Source organism: Ammospiza nelsoni, chromosome 1 (genome assembly GCF_027579445.1).
Source record: "Ammospiza nelsoni isolate bAmmNel1 chromosome 1, bAmmNel1.pri, whole genome shotgun sequence".
In the NCBI taxonomy this organism is placed as follows: domain Eukaryota; kingdom Metazoa; phylum Chordata; class Aves; order Passeriformes; family Passerellidae; genus Ammospiza; species Ammospiza nelsoni.
The window spans coordinates 92,413,339-92,434,451 of NC_080633.1; the positions used below are offsets into that span (position 1 = coordinate 92,413,339).

General features: G+C 40.6%; 1 protein-coding gene across 2 annotated transcripts; it reads right to left on the reverse strand.

The window, feature by feature from the left end:
• Positions 1-207: 207 nt before the first annotated feature.
• Positions 208-20,346, reverse strand: SLC39A6 (solute carrier family 39 member 6). 2 transcript variants are annotated; one of them, XM_059474917.1, is made up of 10 exons: positions 20,250-20,346; positions 18,114-18,919; positions 16,701-16,881; positions 16,255-16,424; positions 14,798-15,007; positions 13,109-13,178; positions 11,493-11,870; positions 6,164-6,244; positions 3,614-3,804; positions 208-3,509 (listed from the first exon to the last, which is right to left on the reverse strand). In XM_059474917.1, the coding sequence occupies exons 2-10, from the start codon at positions 18,891-18,893 to the stop codon at positions 3,357-3,359; spliced, it is 2,214 nt and encodes a 737-aa protein (XP_059330900.1). In that variant the 5' UTR covers positions 18,894-18,919; positions 20,250-20,346; the 3' UTR covers positions 208-3,356. The 2 variants fall into 2 exon arrangements, with proteins under 2 accessions (XP_059330900.1, XP_059330906.1); XM_059474923.1 differs by lacking the exons at positions 208-3,509; positions 3,614-3,804; positions 6,164-6,244 and adding an exon at positions 7,071-7,307.
• Positions 20,347-21,113: the final 767 nt, after the last annotated feature.

The window sequence follows — 21,113 nt, forward strand, 5'->3', positions numbered from 1 at the left end:
AAACCCTTGCATCTATCATCCACAGTAGCCAGGCACGTTAAAAATTGCTGCCGAAATATATAAACATAAAAACAAAGGGCTGCTTAGAGGCACTGCCCCACCAGTTTGCCAAACCTTCAGTTTTGCTACCTTTTTTTTTTTTCCTCGAGGCTCTAAACATCTTTCGCCATAGCTGCATCACTGAGAAAAACGCTCAGACGCCTGCGGTTTGGTTCAGTGGTTTATTTTGTCTAGCACACAGCAATACAGTAACAGCTACAGTGACCATATATACACACACACCAAAAACGTACTTTAAATTTAAAAAAACAACCAAACAAAGAAAAACAACCCACATTCTATTAAAACAACTGTTTCCTGCTTGTGGAAAATAGAACGACCCAGTTTTTCCATAGAGATTTTAACTGCACGTGTGTCTCAGTTCAGGCAGCAGGAGAGCTTCTGTGATTCTATTTCAGCCTTTGAATTCACAGCCTGGGCTGTGTTTTATATAAACATAAAGGAGTTGCATTCCCACAGCACACATGGCATCACATTTAGGGACAAAGGATGAGAGAAACCGTACCAGCACCTGATCCCCACAGGCCAGGCAGGGGAGAACTTGAGAACTTCCACACCTTTGCTCTGAACTCCTGCTGCCCAAAATTGAAACCACTTCTGTACAAACACAGGCCAAAACCATTAGAATATGTTACAGAAATAAACCAAACCAAAACTGATTCCAGCATTTTTGCCTATTCTGTTTACCTGCACCTAGCACAGGCATTAAAGGCAGCTGTAACAGCATAAAAATTACAGTCTGTACCATTACTAAGCTACAGATGGATGCACAAAGCAGACACATTTATTATCCAGAGTAGCCAGGCACATTAAAAACTGCTGCAGAAAAACATGAACAAAAAAATAAAGGGCTGCTTAGAGGCACTGCCCCACCAGTTTGCCAAGCGTTGAGTATTTCCAACACGAGTACATTGCAACAGATGCAGATTCTACTTTGTAAGGCTGACAAAGATAAACAACAAAACAAACAAACCAGCTTAAAAAAAACAGAACAACAAACATTTTGTCATCCTGCTGATAAATAACTACAGCAAGTTTTAGTCTGTAGCATTCTCAGTTATCAGTTCGGACAGCTCCCTGTCATGGACATCTCTCCATCAATGATCAAAGAGCACTGAATGGATGGAATGTTTGTGTACAGAATAGAGACATTTCTGCACTAAAGGCAATTCTTTTTTTTTATTCCTAAATTAGCAATGGGTTTTGATATGTGGCTATTTTAATAATCAAAAGCCAGCCAAGAACCCACTGGAAAACTGAAATTTGTAGATGTATTTCCATTATTTAGTCATTAATCTTAAAATCTCCTGAACAACAGCAGGTTACCTGCCCACTTCCTATGTCATATCCAGAAAAGAAAAATCCAGCTGAACTGGCAGCTATTATGGCTGTAGGCTAACAGAAACCAGCAGTGAAAAATTCAAAGCAAACTGAGCTCGTCCACGTCTGAAATCCCCCAGGACTACAGAGATGCCAGATTTCTGTAGCAGCCAGGATTGCAGTGCAGAAGGTGGAAGCCCCACAGGCTGAAGTGCACTGTATTTATGGAGTTTTCCCACACCACAGGTGAACACCATGCCCAAGCCCTAAAAAGCCTGCTAGAACACAGGGGTGCATTAGGAGAGCTGAAGGAAGTACACCTTTCTCAACCCTGGCTTCAAAGGAGGCACAGAACAGGGTTTCATTACTGTGAGCAGAAAAGTAAATATCAATCTTGCTAACCTGAGGAAAGGCTGAAGGAAGAGAAGCTAAGTCCACTTATGTGGTACCCATTTCCCAACTCTTAAAAACCTCTCAAATCTCTCAATTAATTGAAAACATCTATTTCTGAGGTGATAGAATGGTTCCTGGCTTCCACTGTATGACAGACCAACAAACTGTTTTAATGTGTCACACATGGTATTATCAAACATTTATCTTGTTGTTCAAGCTTTTTATTCAGCTGATGATTTGAGGGAGTGGATCAGAAATAGGTGCTAACTGTTTTATTTCTGGGGTTTTTAAAGCTAGCTAGTAAGATAGCATAATTCTGTTATTTATTCATCATTAAAGAACTTTGACGTGTTCACCTTCCCTGCAAATGCAGATTTATTTTACTATTGGTTTTTTCAACCTTCTTCTTTCAGTGACATTCAGGGTGGTTAAACATATTAAGACTGTAGGCTTAAACTACATACACTTATTATCTTTAACACCTTGCTTCTCTAGATATGCTACCAAAGAAATTTTCTTATTTTGGATTTCTCAGCTTTAGTTCTTGCAAAAAAAGATAGCACAGGTTTGTGTGCAATCACACTGAACTAGAGGTAGGCAGCTCTCCCACTCAGCTCATTTTCCCAAAGTAAATCAACACTTTACTTCAGGAAGCTTTTGTAGGAAATGACTGTAGGAAGAGCCTGTAGCACTCCCCCACCTTGAAATCAAACAGGCTTTAATACACTTTTGTCACTTCAGGCAGCTTAAGTGGGATACAGCACTGCTTTTAAAGTCTTTTTGATGGGATTCACATACCTTAAAGCTTTGGCAATTTAAGAGCTGGACTTCTGTTGCTGATTTGAGAAACCAGTGAAGAGCAACTCATATCAGAATGGATGAAACAAGTCAAACATTTGATGTAAACACTTAGGATATGGTTTTACATCAATTTGTTTGCAGTAGAAACCAACTGGAATATGACATAGGAATCCACAAGCTACTGAGAGAACCAGCACCACCACAAAGGATAGAATGGACTTATCTGCCTTTCTGTATAAACCAGGTGGATGCAGAAGAGATGAGTTTTTACCAATAAATACATGCTAACCATTACATGTCTTGTCCTTGTTTTACTTTGCTCACTGTGCTTTGTATCCACTGATTTTAACTGTGCTAAAATAAAAACCACTGTTGTTTTACTTCTGTAAACCAGCAAAACCAATGAAGTAAAAAACATCACATATAATTACATACAGTAAATAAATTCAGTAAAAAAATAACCTACCCCCGCCCCCCACAAACAATACAAATAATATAGATTTGGCCATGTTTTACTAAGTACCACTTTCCAAGTACCATAAGCAATGCTAAATCCCAAGTAAAAAAAATACAATTAAAAACAAACAAACAAAACTCAAACAAACCCCAAACTTTACAGTGTTCCTTTCTATCAGGCAAGAAGGGAGGGAAGTACACAAAAACAAGGCACACCAACAAAAATATCTAGTCTATATCAAATGTACCTTTCCAATAAGGAAATTCGTAGAAAAAACCTCTACCACTTATAATTTAACACCAAGGTGTCTTCCTGGCAACCAGGATTACAAGTTTATGCTGAATACAATCTTATGTTCAAATACTGAGATAAGCAGCATTATCCCAAATCCCAGGAGAATGCCAGCATTCTGTAACAGGAAGTATCCCCACCGGCTACATCCATGGTCACTGGCATCGTTGTGGAGCATTTCAGGTACCTAAACAAACAAGGAGGTGTTAAATACCTTCAAAAGAAACAGTTGCTTCAAATCATTAATTATTAAGCTGTGTTACACAAATTCAAACAGGTCTAAGCACTTACCATATCCACAAGAGCCACATACATGAACAAGCCAGCAGTAAGTGCAAATATCCACATTGAAACGTTGTCAGCATAATGACCAATGAGGATCCCAGTGGCCATCCCAAGGTAGGCCAGCATAGCTGACAGAGCGTTGTAAAGCACAGCTTGCTTGACAGTCATACCAGCTTTTAGGAGGACAGCAAAATCTCCTATAACAGGGGGAAAAAAAAGCCAAGACAAAGTTTTCATTCTTGGGCAGGTACTGCAGTGTTGTCATATGTACTAAGCTACATTTATGCTGTTGTTTGCCTTATTTTTTTTCCTTCATAAAGTCAGAAATCACTGACGGACAGAAATTTAAAGGGTGCACATGAACAACAACACAGCGGCAAATACTGTAAGTTTATAATTATAAAGTATCTGCATTTGGGAAAGAAGCAGCTTCTTGCTGAATCACAGAACATCCTGACTTAGAAAGGACCCAGAAGGATCATCAAGTCTAACTCCTGGCCCTGCACAGGACAGCCCCAAGATCACACCATGTGCCAAAGAGCACTGTCCAAACACTCCTTGAACACTCAGCCTTGGTGCTGTGACCACTTCCCTGGGGAGCCTGTTCCAATGCCCAAACACCCTCTGGGGTGAGGGTTTTCCCCCTCTGGGTGAAAAACATTGTCCCAATATCCAACCTATACTTTTCCTGACACAACTTCAGGCCATTCCCTTGGATCCTGTCACAGGACAGAAGAGATCAGTGCCTGCCCCTTGTCTTCCCCTCATGAGAAAGCTGTAGAGTGCAATGAGGTCTCCCCTCAGTCTCCTCCAGGCTGAACAGACCAAGCGACCTCAGCTGCTCCTCAAGGCCCTTCCCCATCTTTGTACCCCTCCTTTGGATGGTCTTGAATAGCTTCACATCCTCAAGCAGTTTGAATTTAAACCACCACTGTAAAATGCTGTAGTACCTGATATGCCTGAGTGTTCCTACAGTAGAATATTCCCACTCAATTGCATATTCAATTTATCATCCTGTAACTGCTCTTTCTACTTTTAATCTGTTTTATAAATTTAACATTTCTTTATTAATTTCTGTACATGATCCTTAACATCTTATTTTTACTTGATAGAATGATAAGCCACTATCCAGAAACAGATTTTCTGTAATTCAGAAAATATTTTTTCTAAACCAGAGTAATATAAGCTTATTATTTGAAAATAAAATGGATTCTTTATAAGTTATCTCCAGTTAAAGTAAACAAAAGCGATTTTCAAAGCTGATTTGAGTAATTTGTTACAACAGCTTTCCTACAAGCTATTGCAATTAAAATGAACCAGTATATTAAAAAACATTGCTTAGCATTAACAACAATGATACAATTTTATTCCCAGATAACCTGAACTACTCCCATTTGTTTCAATTTTCCTGTGCCACTTCATGTCCTCTGGTAAAGAAGGTGTTTCCTATCAAGTTTTCTGTTCTGATTAAAGAAGTATGATTTAAATTTTAAAAGATTTTATAAGTTCTAAAACCAACAGAACAGTTGAATCTAAAATTATAAGGTTCACAAGATGAATTTACTTCCTATATCTGAACTAACAGCATTTAGTACGTGTAATTAATACAAGTTCCATGATTAGTATGAACGAGACTCAATTCCTTCCAACCCATAAAGTTAGGTATATTTTCTCCATAATAACATATTTCTGTATAACATTATTGTATAAATATATCAAACTGTTTATATAGAGAGAGTTTAAAGTTTACACATACTGGTTTACAAGCTCCATTAAACGAAACTGAACATTTTACCCTCTGGGGAATAAAACCTTCAAAAAAGAAAGCAAACTCTTCTTTCTTCATTCTATACACCAAGTGTGACTGTGACCATGACAGCTGAGAAATAAACACCAGTTGCACACCCAAAATGATTTGACAACTGGAAAGATCAGCTTTGTCTGAAGTTCAACTAAGCACATCCATCCTGTCCTCACCAGCTGCCCTTCAAAAGGGCCAAATACTCAACTCATATTGTAAGACACGACAATAATCTCTCATGGGACTGCACACGAATTTAAATCACTTGAGCTTGAAAGACAAACTGTTTCCAGAAAGATTTCCAAGTAGTTTCAAGTTTAATTTAGAGCTACAGCAGTTCTTTGCAAGACTTAATGAAAAAGCAGCAAATGTTATGCAGAAAGTACTTTGACTAATCGTGACCTTCTTTTTAGCAGCACAAGCAGGAGAATAAAATTAAGGAGAGATGTGAGAAAATTCTGTCATGCATTCTCCTGCAATTCACAGCTTATGTTATATACAAGAAGAATAAAAACTACAACTAAAGTAGACAGAAAATGCTGTAATTGCAAGAGACAGTTTTAACAGAGTAGCTGAAATATTTCGATTTTTAAACTACTAATTCAATTTAGAAATGATTAAACAGTCTTTAAGTAAATCAGAGTATCCTTGAATATAGAACCTGATACAGATAAGTTGTCTGATCAAATTTCTGTTCTCCCACATGCACCTGTAAGGACATAGACACACAGCATATGGAAATGCTGGGGTCTTACCTAGTTCATGAGGTAATTCATGGCAAAATACAGCCACAGAAGTGCTTAAACCACTAGATAACCCTTCAGTAAAGGCTGCTCCTATGAAGAGACAGGAAAAAAAAAAGCAAACAAAACATTACTACAAATTCAGACATCAAGTGCAGAAGCACTGTTGCACATGCTTGTGTTATATTAGAACATATATTTTACTCAAATTTTAACTTGTGGAAGCATTTAAACTTTAACTGAACCGTTATGATCCTTAAGTCACAAAATTCTTCTTCAGAATCTTGCTGTTAAAGTAAACCACATTTCACTACCTTATTTCTGAACTAAGCCAAATGTACCTTTCACCATAATCCTTCCCCAAAAATGCAATAAATGGAAATACTGTCCAAAAATTCTTTTTTATTTAAGATACAAAGAGAACAAAGCAGCTCAAGAGTCAGACACCTTAGGAAAGGAAAGTCAAGACAACAATAAGAGAGGCTACAAAATCACAGTGATGGATCAACTTCTAAGCAGCTTGCTTTAAGGTAAATATGACAGCAGGTTGCTTTTAAGTGGAGAAAAAAAGCCCAAGAACCACAAAAACCCCTTAAACTAGTCCAACAGTCCTCATCTTGTCTTCTCTGCTCCTCCTGTTGCTTGCCATTTTTCTCGTTTGGCAGCAGCTCAGGAGGACGCAGCACACTGCAGAGCTGCAGCACAGCTCACACACGGCATGTCAGGTCCCCAGCTGCATGGAGAGCCTCTCCAAGGGTGCAGAGCCACATCCAGCTTCCTCTTCAGCTGCTACCAGGAGCCTGCCAGCACACAAGATGCTGCCAACAAGCAGTCAAAGAGGCACAAAGCCACGTCACAGCGGTGGGCACACAAGGGACCCAGGAGAACTGGTCCCAGAGGAAGCACTACAATGGCAATGACTCCACTGGAGACAATCCTTTTTTTCACTTACATGCTGACCTAACTCTTGAGGGACACACAGCTATCCAGGTCTTCAAGTGCAAGAAATGACCGATGCTCCTCCCTGAAGTGATGATGACAGCAGCACCATTTGTCTGGGATGTGTGCTGTGGCATCCAGGCAAGAGGATGCAGGATGTGGTGAGGAGGCACCTTTGTGGTGACAAACGGGATGGAGAGAGTCTTCAGAAGAGGTTCTACAGAGGCAAAAGGCCAAGCCCATCAGACTACAGAGGGAAGCAAGACCAAAGTAGCACTGGAACAGGAAACATGAACTCTGAGATGAGTAACATTTGAAAACAGTGAAGTCTGGCAACAGGAAGACTCTTCTGTCCCCACTGCAGCTTACTGGTCTGAAGAACATGGTCATGACCCTGGCAGCAGTGAGAGGGTGAGTGAGTCCTGCCTTGCCCAGCAGTTCAGTACATCAGATTAGAAGCACAAAATGAAAGGAAAGATTTTGTTTTTAGTGATAGGAGATTCCCTGCCATGCAGGACAAAGACAGACCTGCTGACCTGTTGCCAAGGGAAGTCCATGGGTTGCCCAGAGCCTGCCTGAAGGATGCTGTGGAGACACCAAAGCTTGTCTAGCCTGCCATGGCTAGACATACCAGCTTTCTAGAGAGACAGAATACAATTCACTTTGGGGTTTTTTTTGGCTACCTCCATGAAGGGGTTCCTTGACCACAGGGAGCTCCAGTATAAAAAGTATGAGTAAATTGTGGTTCCATATGTCTATTCAGTTTCTTGGTCAACCAGAGTAACACTAGGAATAAGGTTACAAATCATCTAACCAAGGAAAGGTGGTGGATAAGGCTACCTATGAACACAGAATATCACCATTCACACAGTCTTCAGCTGTGGAGGTCACAGTACTGGACACACAAACCAGGATGTTCCTTGAGTGTATTGGTCATGGTTTCCTACTATAGAGTACACAAAAACCAGCCAGGATTAGCATTGTCAATTGACCTGTTGCTCAAAAACAAGGAAAAACTGATGGCAAATACAGCAAAAAATGACATCTTGTGAGCATGAGGTAACTGAGTTCAGGACACAGGAGGAGGCTGGAAGAAGAAGAAGCAAAATTAAGACTCTAGGCTTTAGTGAAGCAGATTCTGACTTATTTAAGGAATTGCAGTGTAGGGAATGAGTCAAAAGAGATAATGTGGCCAGAAGGGGTGGCCAGTTTGCAGAGCACAGAAATACACAAACAAACAAGCCTGTTTGTGCAGGAACACTTGCAAAAGATGTGCCCTGCTAAGCAGTGTGTTATTAAGATTTAAATTATAGTTTGAATCTTAATAACAGTAAGTAATTAAGATTCAAAAAGGAAGCACCCAAGAAATAGGAACAAAGACTGGGAACTTAGCAAAGAAGCCAAAAGCAGTGGAACAAAAGGGAAGAAGACCAAAGCCCAGCTTGAACTAAAACTAACAAGACTCCAAAGATAACAAGAAACAGTTCTACAAGAATGTCAGCTGAGAAACAGAGTTCATGAAAAATTCGCATCTGTTGATAGATGAAGAAGGGAATAAACAGTAGACATAACATGAGGCAAAGCACCAGCACAGCCTTCACCTCAGTCTTTGTCAACAAAGCCAGATCCCAGCTCCATTCCAGAAAGAAAGAGACAGCAAACCACAGAAGCAACAGTTCAGAGAAATGCAGAAAAACCAGGAAATGCTCAGGTGCATCCCAGGATGGGACTCACCTGAGGGTACTGACAGAGTTACTAGTGTGACTAAAAAGCTGCTGTTGATCATGTGTGGAAAACCATGGCTATAGAAGGCCCCACTGGAGCTCTGGGAAAAGGATAACATTATTCCCATCTTTAAGAAAGGACTCAGGAGTGGTCAGTGTCATCTCAGTTCCTGAAAAGATCATGTGGAATATGCTCTTTAAATCCCTCTCCAAAAGCTGCATCCAGCTTGAGGAAATAATTGATCATACAGATGGTGAATACAACAGAACTTCAGCAGGATTTCTGACACTATCTCCTATAGCAATCTTTTCTGGGCAAAGAGGAAATATGGGCTTGCACAATGACTGGACTGCTGGGCCAACAGGGCCTGAAGGCTGGTAAGAAATAGAGCTCACCAGGACAAAAACTGCAACCATTTTCTTCAGTATCTTCACTAATGATCTGGATAAAACAGATGGCACCAACAGAAAATTTAAGGGAAAGCAGGGAGAAAGTAAGGGCTGAGGTGACACACCAAGCACTAGAGCTTTAGACAAGACCATAGCAGACTTAATTCTTATGAAGTTCAAAGAGAAAAAGTAAGTAATTAAAGTACAAGCTTAAATAACAAGAATATCTCTTTTTATTTATTCACTGCTAAAAAGAGGTCCTGAAATGTTAACAAATTGAAGATGAAATTAATATATCTGGCATTATCCCCTCTCAAGATGCTGATTTATCTTAAAATATACTTTTAAGACATGACTCCTCTCAAAAGCTGAAGGAAAAAAATATCTATGCAAGACTAGTATAAAAATAGTGTTCTGCATTTTACTTATTTAGTTGTAATTACACCTAAAAGTTCAAATCACAGATGATCCTTTTGCACAAATGAGTCAGATGCAACAGTTCCACGCCTTAATAAAAAAATAAGCACTTTTAAATCTTGTTCCTACATAATTAGCACAACAGATTTGAGGCAAAAAGTAACGAATGGAACTTATGAACAACAAATCACATGAAGTGAATGAACTTAAATGAAGGGTTATGCTGGCTAAAGTTATCTTTACAGAAGTGTTCATGTCTTCTTTAAAATACAGATTAACTACTACACCAGTAGCATTGGCATTTTCACAACACCATCAAATTGATGGTTTCCCATAATACTTTTAAGCACATACAGAACTGAAAGAAACCCATATTTCCATTAGCCTGAACAAGCTACACAGCAGGACTTCTGAAAGCTATTGCTCTCACTTGTTCAATAAGCCTTTATTAACCTTTCTCATACTTTTCCCTTCATAACTATAAAGTCATAGCTCCTTCCCAAATCTCCCTAATGCCAAGAGGTAATTGATTCTGTGTCATTTGTATGCAAATCTTCCTTCTACCACATTTTTCACTACTGATCCGCTCAAAAATTTACATTTCATGCTTCAACTTTCATCAAAAATGAGATTAAATCAGAAAGTCTCTTTTCACATTACACTTTGAATTGACTGAATCTGAACAACTGCAAATATTGCTGTGAGAAAATAGTTCTTATTGGGTTTCCTCTTCAAACAAGAATGAATTTTTTCCTACAATAAAATGTACAGAAAGATTGATGCTGCTGAACTGCCTCCAGTATGCTAAACAGCCTGGAAATGAATCCAATACCTGTAAAGATTAGTCCTAAATACAATAGTCAAGATCAGGAAAGATTAGCATAAGTACTGAAGATTATTGATTTGACTTCACTTTCTGTGACTTACTTTAACCTTTTAAATTCAATATACCTGTAATCTAGTTCTCCTTCTAAGAAAAACATGACAGAGTTCCCAAACCTGACCTCCCAGACAGAAGTCCAAAACAAAACACTCCATCTACTATTTTTGTGATAAAGAAGTATTTTCACTGAAGCATTATCAAGAAAGACTGAGCAACCACACGCATTAAGGGGAAAATAGGGGCATGAACTCAGCAGAAACAAAATGTTTTTTTACAAGTAAAATAACTGTTTATACCTGTTCCATTTTTTAAAAAATGGACTATTACGCTCAACTTTAGGAACAAGGTTTTGAGTATAGTATGATCACTGTTTCAGAAAATAAAATTTTCAGGCTAAAACAGATTGAAACCAGGGCCTCATCTCCCTATCCATCCGTGCTCTGGAGGAATCCTGATGTGTAACCAGGGCCCAGTACAGGCAGGCAGGCAGATATGCCAAGTATAGAACCTGACCCTGCTGCAACACAAGAGCAGATCAAAGAGAAAAATAAATAAATCAGGCAATGGTATCAGTGGCCTGACAGAAGTGAAAAAAACACAGTTACTAAGTTGAAAGATACAAGCTTGTCCCAAAAACAACTAAAATTTTAAAAAATTGCTGAGCACTTGCAGGCACAAACCCAATCTTAAATATTTTTGATAAGCCTAGCTTTAGTTTTGAAACATGTTAGCTTTAACTCTCCAAAAGCAGGAAATGAAGTCCAGTTTATAGATTTTCTAAAGAAACAGAGCTGCAAACACAATTTCTGTTTCACATATCACTTACCTCCATTTTGTTAAGCTAGAGATTTTTCTTACTTATTAAGATGATGCTCTGAGAAAAAAGTTTAGACTTTAAAGATCCTCTGCTAATTAGCTACCTCCCTAACAGAGGTAAGAGACAGCTAGAAGACTTCACTGCCTTCACAGCATGCGCATTGGCACTTACCAATTGCCAGTCCATCACTAAAATTGTGCAGCCCATCTCCCATGATCACCATCCAGGCCAGCGTTGCTATCCCCGCGTCCTTCAGCTCCTCGCGCGAGTAGCGCTGGCTGTGGCTGTGGGGATGGTGGTTCTGGTGGTGGTGGTGGTGCAGAATGTGATGGTAGTCATGGTGGTGGTGGCTAAGGTGATCTGTCTGTCCCAGAGTATCGTGCAAGTGAGAATGGCATTTGTTTCTGCAGCCCCTGGACACGTATTCGTTGTCAACCTCCTCTTGATGAGAGTGAGCTATCATCACTTCTTCCTCCTCTTGTACCGTTGGCTGCTGAGAAATGAAGTTTGATGGATCTTGAGAGTCTGTCCCTAGATAGCCCTCAGGCCCTGTTACAAAAATCCAGAGTACAATGTTACACATTTTTAAAATCATCAAAGAAGCAAAGATACAATAAACAGTTTGGCTATGTGAAGCAGCAAAGAAGTTTAGAAGTTGAGACTGATAATCCAATTTCCTGAATCACAAGATTTTTTGGAAACGTTTCTACAACTTATTCAGATTTTAGAGATAATTCCCAATAGGTGAAATAAGGAAAACTTTTAGTTTCTGTCCCCTACTACTGAAGCAGCTCTTACATTATAGACACAAATGCTTCCTAAAAGGCAAAAGATCTTTTCCTCTAAGACTCACTGCAATTTAAACAACAGCAAAAGGCTCCAAGTCCCAGTCTCACAGCATGAAGACTGTTAGTTCAATTACTTCAGAAAAACCAAGTATCCGAGAAGCATGTGCCATTTAGTAATCTCAGGGCTGAAGGATGCAGAAGAAGATTGTTACAGATAATTTTGGAAACTCCTGTATTTCAAAACATATACAGGCATTTGAGTTTAACACCTAGAAAATAAACACTAAAAAACAAAGTTATCAATATAGACCATGAAATACCCTCATATAAACATTGCTGACACACCACAGTTGGTTCTTTTAACTAACTGCTGAAACTTGATAAATTTTTCCTCTGCAATTAAATGAATAAATATTTTTTTCTACATCACAGACAAGTATTTTATTACTTATAAAATTACTCTGAAAAACAGAACATCTCTTTTATCAACAACACCTAACAAGTAACTAGTCTGGTGTGTTTTGGTTTAAAGCATGATCTTGGGGATAACATGGTCATTTGCACTCTGAATGTTGAGCTTCAAGTATTGTCTCCAATTTTGTAATATTACATTTATAAATAAATAATCAAACTAACAAAACCCAGAAATCTAAATAATGAGTGATGCATATAACATCTAGCAGTCTAAACAGAAGTGTAGAAAGTGTAGCTGTATTGCAGCTTTCACAGAATGACTTCAGCTTCTGCTGCTAAAATGAAAAGGCTTTAAGTTCCCAAACTGCAAATTCACTACTTGTAACCCACTGATCCTTTTCAAAGGAAAGCAGCAAATAGACCTAGTGCTCCACATATCAGCAGATAGACAGGTTTTGCTTTGAAAATAATTCAAATAGTGTTCCAACCTACAGTAAGAAGCAGATCTACGAGTTGCCATCAATCAGGTGTTTTTTAAACAGTGCTGCCACAAAGCAACAACTGTGTGCTATTAATGAGACTTACGATCATCCGTATCCAACTTTTCTTCATTTGCTGAAAACTTCTTACTTTCTCCATTATCTTCATTTTTTTTCTTATTCCAAAAGAAAATACTGCAGTTACAAATATTTTACTTATTTTTCAGGATATACATGAGCAACATTATATTCACAACATTTATGCAGCCTGCACAGAAAGAGGACAACATGGATGCCATATAAAGAGTGTAGAGGAGGAATATTAGAAACCTATTAAAGTAGGATGACAAAGGTTCTTCAGGCTCCATAGGAGGGGACAAAACAAAACAAAGAAGATCATAAACAAACCAGCCCACACACACAAATGCCCTACATTTCTCACAAGAAATAAGCAGAAGGTTTTCATCTCATCTGAGAAGTGACATGCATTCAATGGTGACTAATTTATTCTGCTCATTCTTTTCTATGATAATGTCAATATAATTTTTTTATAATATACAGAAGGAAAACCAAGTAAAATCTCTCCTCCTTGCCAACTAAAGTCTGTATCACAATTTGTGATCAGTGACTCAATATCTTGGAAGGCATAATTAGTGTAACAGGAAATTCCATTCCATTCCTTGTGGCTGGGAGGAGACAAAATTCTTGCTCTGCTTAAAACTCTTCATGTTCTTTCCTGTCAAACAAATTTAACTAGAGATAGGGAAACCTCACAGTTAGTTTAGCTTCAGTATAAACCACACCAACACAAGCTCCCATGATCAAAGAGCTTACATGACATCTTCCCTGCAACTACTGCCTTAATGACCAATTTAATGAGAAAACTAAACTGAGATTATCAGTCTTTGAGGTAGCCTAGCAATTAGCTATTTTTAAACTAAGTAATTAGTATTTCCTAACTTTCCTCAAGCAAGGCTTAGGATTGGTTGGAAACAGATGACCTTTAAGATACCTTCCAAGTCAAACCACTCCATGATTCTAATCTGTCACTAACTTCTGCTTAATTTTTCATATTGAGTCAATTTTGATATAATTCTTTATTCCTGGCTACACAGGTCTTTAAAGAACTGTTATGAGTAATTGGCAAGTTACCAACACTAATGACCTGCCAAAATTCAGTTATATACCTTACACATAAAAACCAGCATAACAATCTGAGAGCTGCATTTTTGGGGGAGAGAAGGGAAAGCATCAAGGGGCTTGACAGACTGTTTCCTCATGGAATGCTATTCCATAAAGTCACTTTCTAGAGTATACTTGGATTCTTATTTATCTAAGAACTTACTGCCAACCCTTTCCTGTCTCTGCAAGTACCCTCCTCAACAGCAGTACAGTAACTGTACAAACTTATTGAATCCAGGATTAGAATTAAAATAATAATAAAACTGTTCAGATAGTTATAAACGTCTCAAGATGTCAGAAAGAAGTCAGTAATGAGGTGAGTTCTTAAATCACTCTGTTAAAATTGAAGATGCAACTGGACATTTTCTTATTAAACAATTCACTGCAATGTCAAACCCTGTACTATACTGTCTGGTTATGGAGATAGCAAAGAGCCCTTAATAAAAGGTTTAGAAGTGTATGTGTCCCTAATAAAAATGACATTCTAATACTAACCCAGTCAGCCATTGCTATTAAATCAAAAGATATATGATATTCATGGGAGGTTTTTTAATAAGTGTTTTCAGAAATGAGCATGTAATACAATAGAGTTTCAGAGTAATAGTCTCCTTACCTTTTTCTTCTTGTCTTTAAATTGTTTTATTAACGTGATCAAATGCTCCACTAGAAACATGAAGTACAAGCCTCCAAGTGCTGTAAGTCCTTTCCATGTAGAATCCAGGTAAGCATTCTCCTCTGTACTTTGAAAAACAAGATGTTTGTACATAGAGCCTTTTTGGTCAAGCAGAGGCTTTTCATGGTGATGGTGATGGTTTCCATGAGACTAAGGGGAGAACAAAAAGGGGAAAGTCATTATATTAAAAAGAAATGTAATGTAAGAAACATAAAGGGTATTCTTCACATAATTTCCTCATGTCTGGAGTCCAGACTTGACAATTTTCACAGGGCAAATGCTCTGCTTACAGACTCAATTACAAAGGAATCTGTAGATTGGAAATTTGTTGATAGGAAGAAACATTGCAAGGACTGAGCACAGGCCTACACACTGAAGCTGCATGGATACTGCTTAATCCAAGGTGTACAGCTGCTCCCACACAAACTCCTGACACCATCAAGGAATCCACATTTTAAGCAGTGGTCATAGCCAGCACACCAGTTAGCCTCCCATCTAAGAAATCTCATAGATGTAAAACAATTTTTTCTACAAGGAAGTTGGCTGTAATTTCTTTCTTTAAAGTAAGTCTGACACTTTCCCTGTCCTTACTGGATACAGGTATGATCAAAAATAAAAAACCTTTTTGCACATCTCATTAACATGTGATTTGACTTACATAACCTTACACAGCAAGTGCAAAATTAACTGAAAGGAAAAAAAACACCTGGTAGATTACAGGCAGGACTGAGAAACCACAGAATCTGCACTTTTATCCATTTTATTTGAAAGCTGAAACAAGCTACTTTTGCAGGGGGAGAAGGTCTGTTTAAGAACCTCAAGAAAGGCAGAAATTTAGCAATCATATTCCCATTTCATTGCCCCTATTACATAACAGCGATTCCAAAATCCATCAAGTAGTATTTTCCCCAGGACTTCAGAAATTATGGATTCTGGTAAAAAAAAAAGAAAAATCACAATGGGTAAGCCATCAACATAAGTGGGTTGTAACAAAAAATAGTTGATTATTCATTTCACATTTAAAGCATTCAGTGAGCCATTTTCACTACCTCTGAAGTCTATTAAATTGGAGGAAAAAAAGGGGCAGCACTGCAATAAACCACTAGGAAAATTTATGCAAAATTCTTGCATTCAAGGAACAATACAGGGACGTGGCAGTACATATGAGTAAGAACAGGAAATAGAGAGTGAGATAATGCCACGAAGCTCTTGAATTTTTAAAGACTGTGAAATGAACAATACAGATGTTCCAAATGGAAAACCTTTCTATCAAACAACCTGCATAACAAGGTTGAGAAATGACTCATCAAATGGGTACAAACTAATAGGGCACTAATACATAGAGCTGTCAAGTTCTCTGCTGGGAGATAATAAATGCAACAGTAATTAATACTTACATGTGGAAGGAGGTGTAAGAAGGCATCTCCACTCAAGGTCCCCACAGCCAGCGCCACAAGAAAACTCAGAAGAAATTTGAAAAACACTCGATTCATCAGTGGTACCAATATAACACCCAGCAAGGAAAGAAAGCTGATGACAGAGATGGATATAAAGCCACCAATCCAAGCTGGCAAAAAAAAAAAAAAAAAAAAGGCAACAACAATAAGTAACAGCTGATTACATGACTTTGTTTGCTTAATGCTTCTGTTATCGAACACACCTGATCATTCAATTCATCAGATGTTAACAAAAGGTATGCCACAAAGATTTCTCTCTAATCCTAGTGAAGTACCAGAAGAAAACAACACTTCTTACAACTATGAAATAAGTTTCTTGGATTTTATAACCAACATAAACATTTATCCATTAAGCTTTGATGTTACAAAAAAACAACCCAGCCTACCTATTTGCAGAGAAAAACTTTTTGGAGGAGTTTCAGCTTTTTCACTAGTAGCATGGACTATGCAGTACTTGCCATCAATCTGGTTAATAAGAGCTGGGCAGAGATAACTAAATTCTGTAGCAGTCAACAATACTTGAGTGCCTATTCCATGAGACTGCATCAGTTTGGATGCATTGGAGCACTGTGGAAACAGACAAGTTAAAGATTAACTAGAAGCAAAATACCACGATACATCTTAAAAGGACTGCACATCCCACATTAATTGAAATTTAGTGGCACCACATGAAAGCAGCTCTATCAACACAACTCAAAAACTGTTAACAAACCCATTTAGTAAAAAATGTACTTCCACCCCAACCCTGCCCCAGAAAGCTGGTTTGGGAGTCTGGGTAGATGACATGTAATTATTACTCATTCTCAGCACAAATGGGTCAGATGCTTTGATGTACAAACAGAAAAAGCCTAACACTTTTCAGTCAGTTTTAAAGGCCACAGAACTAAGCGTTACCAAGGTCAAATACCCTTTTGTGGCAGTGACTGCTGTGGAAGGTCTTGTGCAGAGCATGTTGTACATAAACTCCCTCGAGTAAATAGCTCCCCACTGTACAACCCACACACAGTCTCAGTGGGTTTAAAGAACAGCAGAACTTCTGCTTCCACAGTGCAGAACACAGCAACAACTTGTGAATTCAGCACCCACCACCACATGCCACACAACACCCACACAGTTACCTGGCATGGCTGCAAACATTAAGATCCTACTTGCTTTTTAAAGCCTTTAATGGAAAAGGATCTGACTATTTAAGAAAAATGTCTACAACACAACTATACTCTTTATCAGTCTACAACACAACTACACTCTTTATCAGTGCTAATTTTATACTATTTTAAAGTAACATGTGACACTTTGCCACAATCTTTTTCAGAGATGTTTACATACAGTTCTTAGATGGAGAGGGAAGGTGTTAGAGGAGGATGGTTCTACACTATCACAATGTGAGACAGCTTTGATAAGAATCACAGTACCTTAACTTGATTTTTTTACTTTCACTCCATTAATAGGAAAACAAGACAGATTCCTGATCTAAGGCAGAACTGCAAGTTTAAAACTGTAGATGTTTTTCAGGTTTAGTATCAATTTATTTAATATTTAGTAACAGTTAAATATATAAATAATAAATGCATTAAACCAAGTGTATGTTTATGCTTAATTTTCCTCTGAGCTTGTGAACATAACACCATATTCCCCTCAAAATGTTCAGTTCCAAGAAAAGCTGCTTGCACGTGTTTGGCTATGGGTATTGTTACACCACAAAATCTGCACCCAGGTAAAAAATAAGCACCTGAAAAATAAACCATGACAACATTCCTGGTGGATCTGGATTCCTGAGAATACAACAGGACCAGTCTCACCTCTTGCGTGTTCTGTTTTTTCAGCTTGGAATAGAGGTAGCTCCCTCTCTCCAGCTCCTTGGGAGAAGCACGAGACTCGTTTGCCTTTGTGGCACCTGGCCAGGTGCCATTGCGGCCCCCTGTGACATTAAGGGCACCAGGGCCAGCCGCACCCACACGAACAACAGGCTTGGCTTCCCCAGGCTGCACGTCCTGGAGCTCGGCGTGGCCGCCCGCGGCAGCGATGACGGACACCGGGATCTCATGGAGCGCGTTCTTGCTGCGCACAAAGTTCTGCTGCCGCTCCACGCCCTCGGCCTTGTGCGGCTCCTTCCCGTGGCTGCTCCTGTGGTCTTTGCTAGCATCAGACTCGTGGCTTGGACAAGCAGTCTTCTCAGAGCCTTTACTCAATGAAACGTGATTATGATGAGAGTGATGGTCGTGGTCGTGATGGTCATGATTGTGGTCATGATCATGATTGTGGTCATGATCGTGACTGTGGTCATGATCGTGATCGTGGCTTATTTTAATCCTTTTCATTTTATCTATACCTATGTTCTGTAGCAGTTTTCTAAACCCATCAATTGACAGAGAGTTGTTTTCTCCATAACGATTAAAAAGTTCTTGAAGGTGTAATTTCTGTATCAGTCCTGCCAAGTCAGTATTAACACCCACTGTCTTTTCTGGAAAAGCTCTCTCTGATGTGTGCACAACAGTAGCCATCTCCACTCCATGGTGATAACTTTCACACAGCAGTATGGAAAACGATACAAGGAAAATAACTGATACTGTACTCTCCATTGCAGTTCCTTTTCAGCACTGAAAATCTGGAAAAAGAGGAAAATTTAAATAGCTTGCACAAAACCAATCACGTTATCCTCTGTAACACACAATCATAATTTGCTTAAACAAAAAAAACACCACAACAGACAAAACCAAACCCTGCTCAAAGTACCAATGCAGCAAGAGACATTTAAATTTCTTACACATTCAGCGCTTTTCCCAGATGTGTTGCCTCGGGCACAGAAGAAGCTGAATACCACAGTGAGGTCACTGGCCATGAACACTTCCCCAGGTGCCAGCTTACCTTTGTTCAGGTCTGCCTGAGTCACTGCTGACATGAAAACCCTCAAGGGTGCACCAACTAAGTTCCAAGTTAGGGTTTTCCCGTGCTTAAAAAAAGCCCTGCAGTTTCTGACTGAGCAATGAATAAGTCATATAAATTATACATTCCTGCTTAAGAATCGAAATTCCCAACCCTTCATCACTGGATTTCCCAGAGGTTTTGGCAAACCAGCTGGGCGAGTGTTTCCAGCACTCCACAAAAATTTGGCTTTTTAGGCTGTCACGTTCTGCCTTTGTTTTAACATTAGTGTGGCACGGCTCCTTTCACTAGGCAGGCTTTCACTTGTTCCATTGCTGTGGACCAGATGCTCACAAGTGTGAGCGTTTGTGTGTTTCATTCCACAAATACTCCAGCAGGGCTGCGAATTAACAGCTATGGAGACTGCGAGCAGGGCAGTGCTGCCTCAGCCCTTTTCAGGGCAATGAGGAGAACCTCCGTTTTCAAAAGTATTAGTCAGCCTGGAAAACCCCATTGCCGCCGCCAGAAACAGACGAGGGGATCTCGTCATTGCCCATAAGTGACTGAAAGAGGAGTGCCACAAGGATGGATCCCGGCTCTTCCCGGCGGTGCCCAGCAATGGGACAAGAGGCAACGCGCAGAAACTAATGCACAGAGAGCGGCCTCGGAAAATGTGGAAGAACTGTACTGTGCGGGTGACCGAGCACTGGAACAGACTGTCCAGAGAGGGTGAGGAGTCTCCCTCACGGGAGAAATGGAACACACGAGTTCAAGAACCGTCTGGGCGCAATCCTGTACCACGTGCTCGGGAACGACCCTCCCGGAGCAGCGCGGCTGGACCAGACGTTCCACCCTGGTCCCTCCCAACCTGTCCCACCCCGCGGTCTATGACCCGCAGCAGCCGCTCAGCGCCCGCGGCCCCCGCGGCCACCCCGCACCGGCGGAGCCGGCCCCGGTCGCCCGCGCTGCCCTGAGCGCGGCGGTTGCCGCGGGGCCCGGGCCCGGGCCCGGCACACACCGCCCCACGAGAGGCCGCCGCAGCAGGAGAGGGAGGAAAAGCAGCCCGAGGTTACCTCTGCCGCCGCCGGGCCGGGCTCAGCCGCACCACCGCCGCTGCCCGCCCGCGCCGGCCGCGCCGCGCCCCTTCCCTTCGCTTCCCTTCCTTTTCCGGGTACGGCGGCTCCAGCGGGGCGGGGCCGCCTCACGTGGGGCCCGAGCGGCCGCGGCCTCGACGGAGCCGCCCCCGGAGCCTGCCAGGGGCGTCCCACAGCTCCTGTCTGCCGCCAGGGCCCGGGACAGAGCCCGCAGCAAGGAGGAGGTGGCCCGGGAGGAAGGCTAGATCCCGGGAGGTTCCCTGTTTGAGAAGTCACTGACGTCTGGATTTAGGGTTTCGCGAGAGGTGTGAATAATCCCCAAAGAGTTGAAAGGATGAGAGTCAGAGAAGTCTTTTCCTCCCAGAAAACGCGAGTCATTTAGGGCTGGCAGCGTTGGTTTGGATGATGGCGCTGGGTGTGGTAGCGTTCCCTAGGGGCTTGGAAAGGGTTTCGTGCAAGGATTCCCGGTGTTACAAAGAGTGCGTGTGTGGGCAGGCCAGGGCCGGGATCGGGCTGGCCGGCTGTGAGCCAAGGGTGCGGTGAGTGGCGAGGGATGTCGGCTTTCCACGGCATCCACAGGGCCTCTGCGGTGAGCGCTGTTTGCTCAAACCTGTCATTATAGTTAATGATCTGGCAGAAGGATCACTCTGTGCACCAGTGGACAAAGACAGTAAGAAAGGACTGAGATCACCATGGAGAAAGGCTTGAAACTTACTAAAAACATGATGTTCTCTTCTGAAAAAACATACTGTATTTTTCAAATGTTCCTTTGCTGTACCGCGTCACTGGTCATGAGGCCTTCACCGCCCTGAGTCCCAGGCTCTCTTACACTTCCCGAATCTT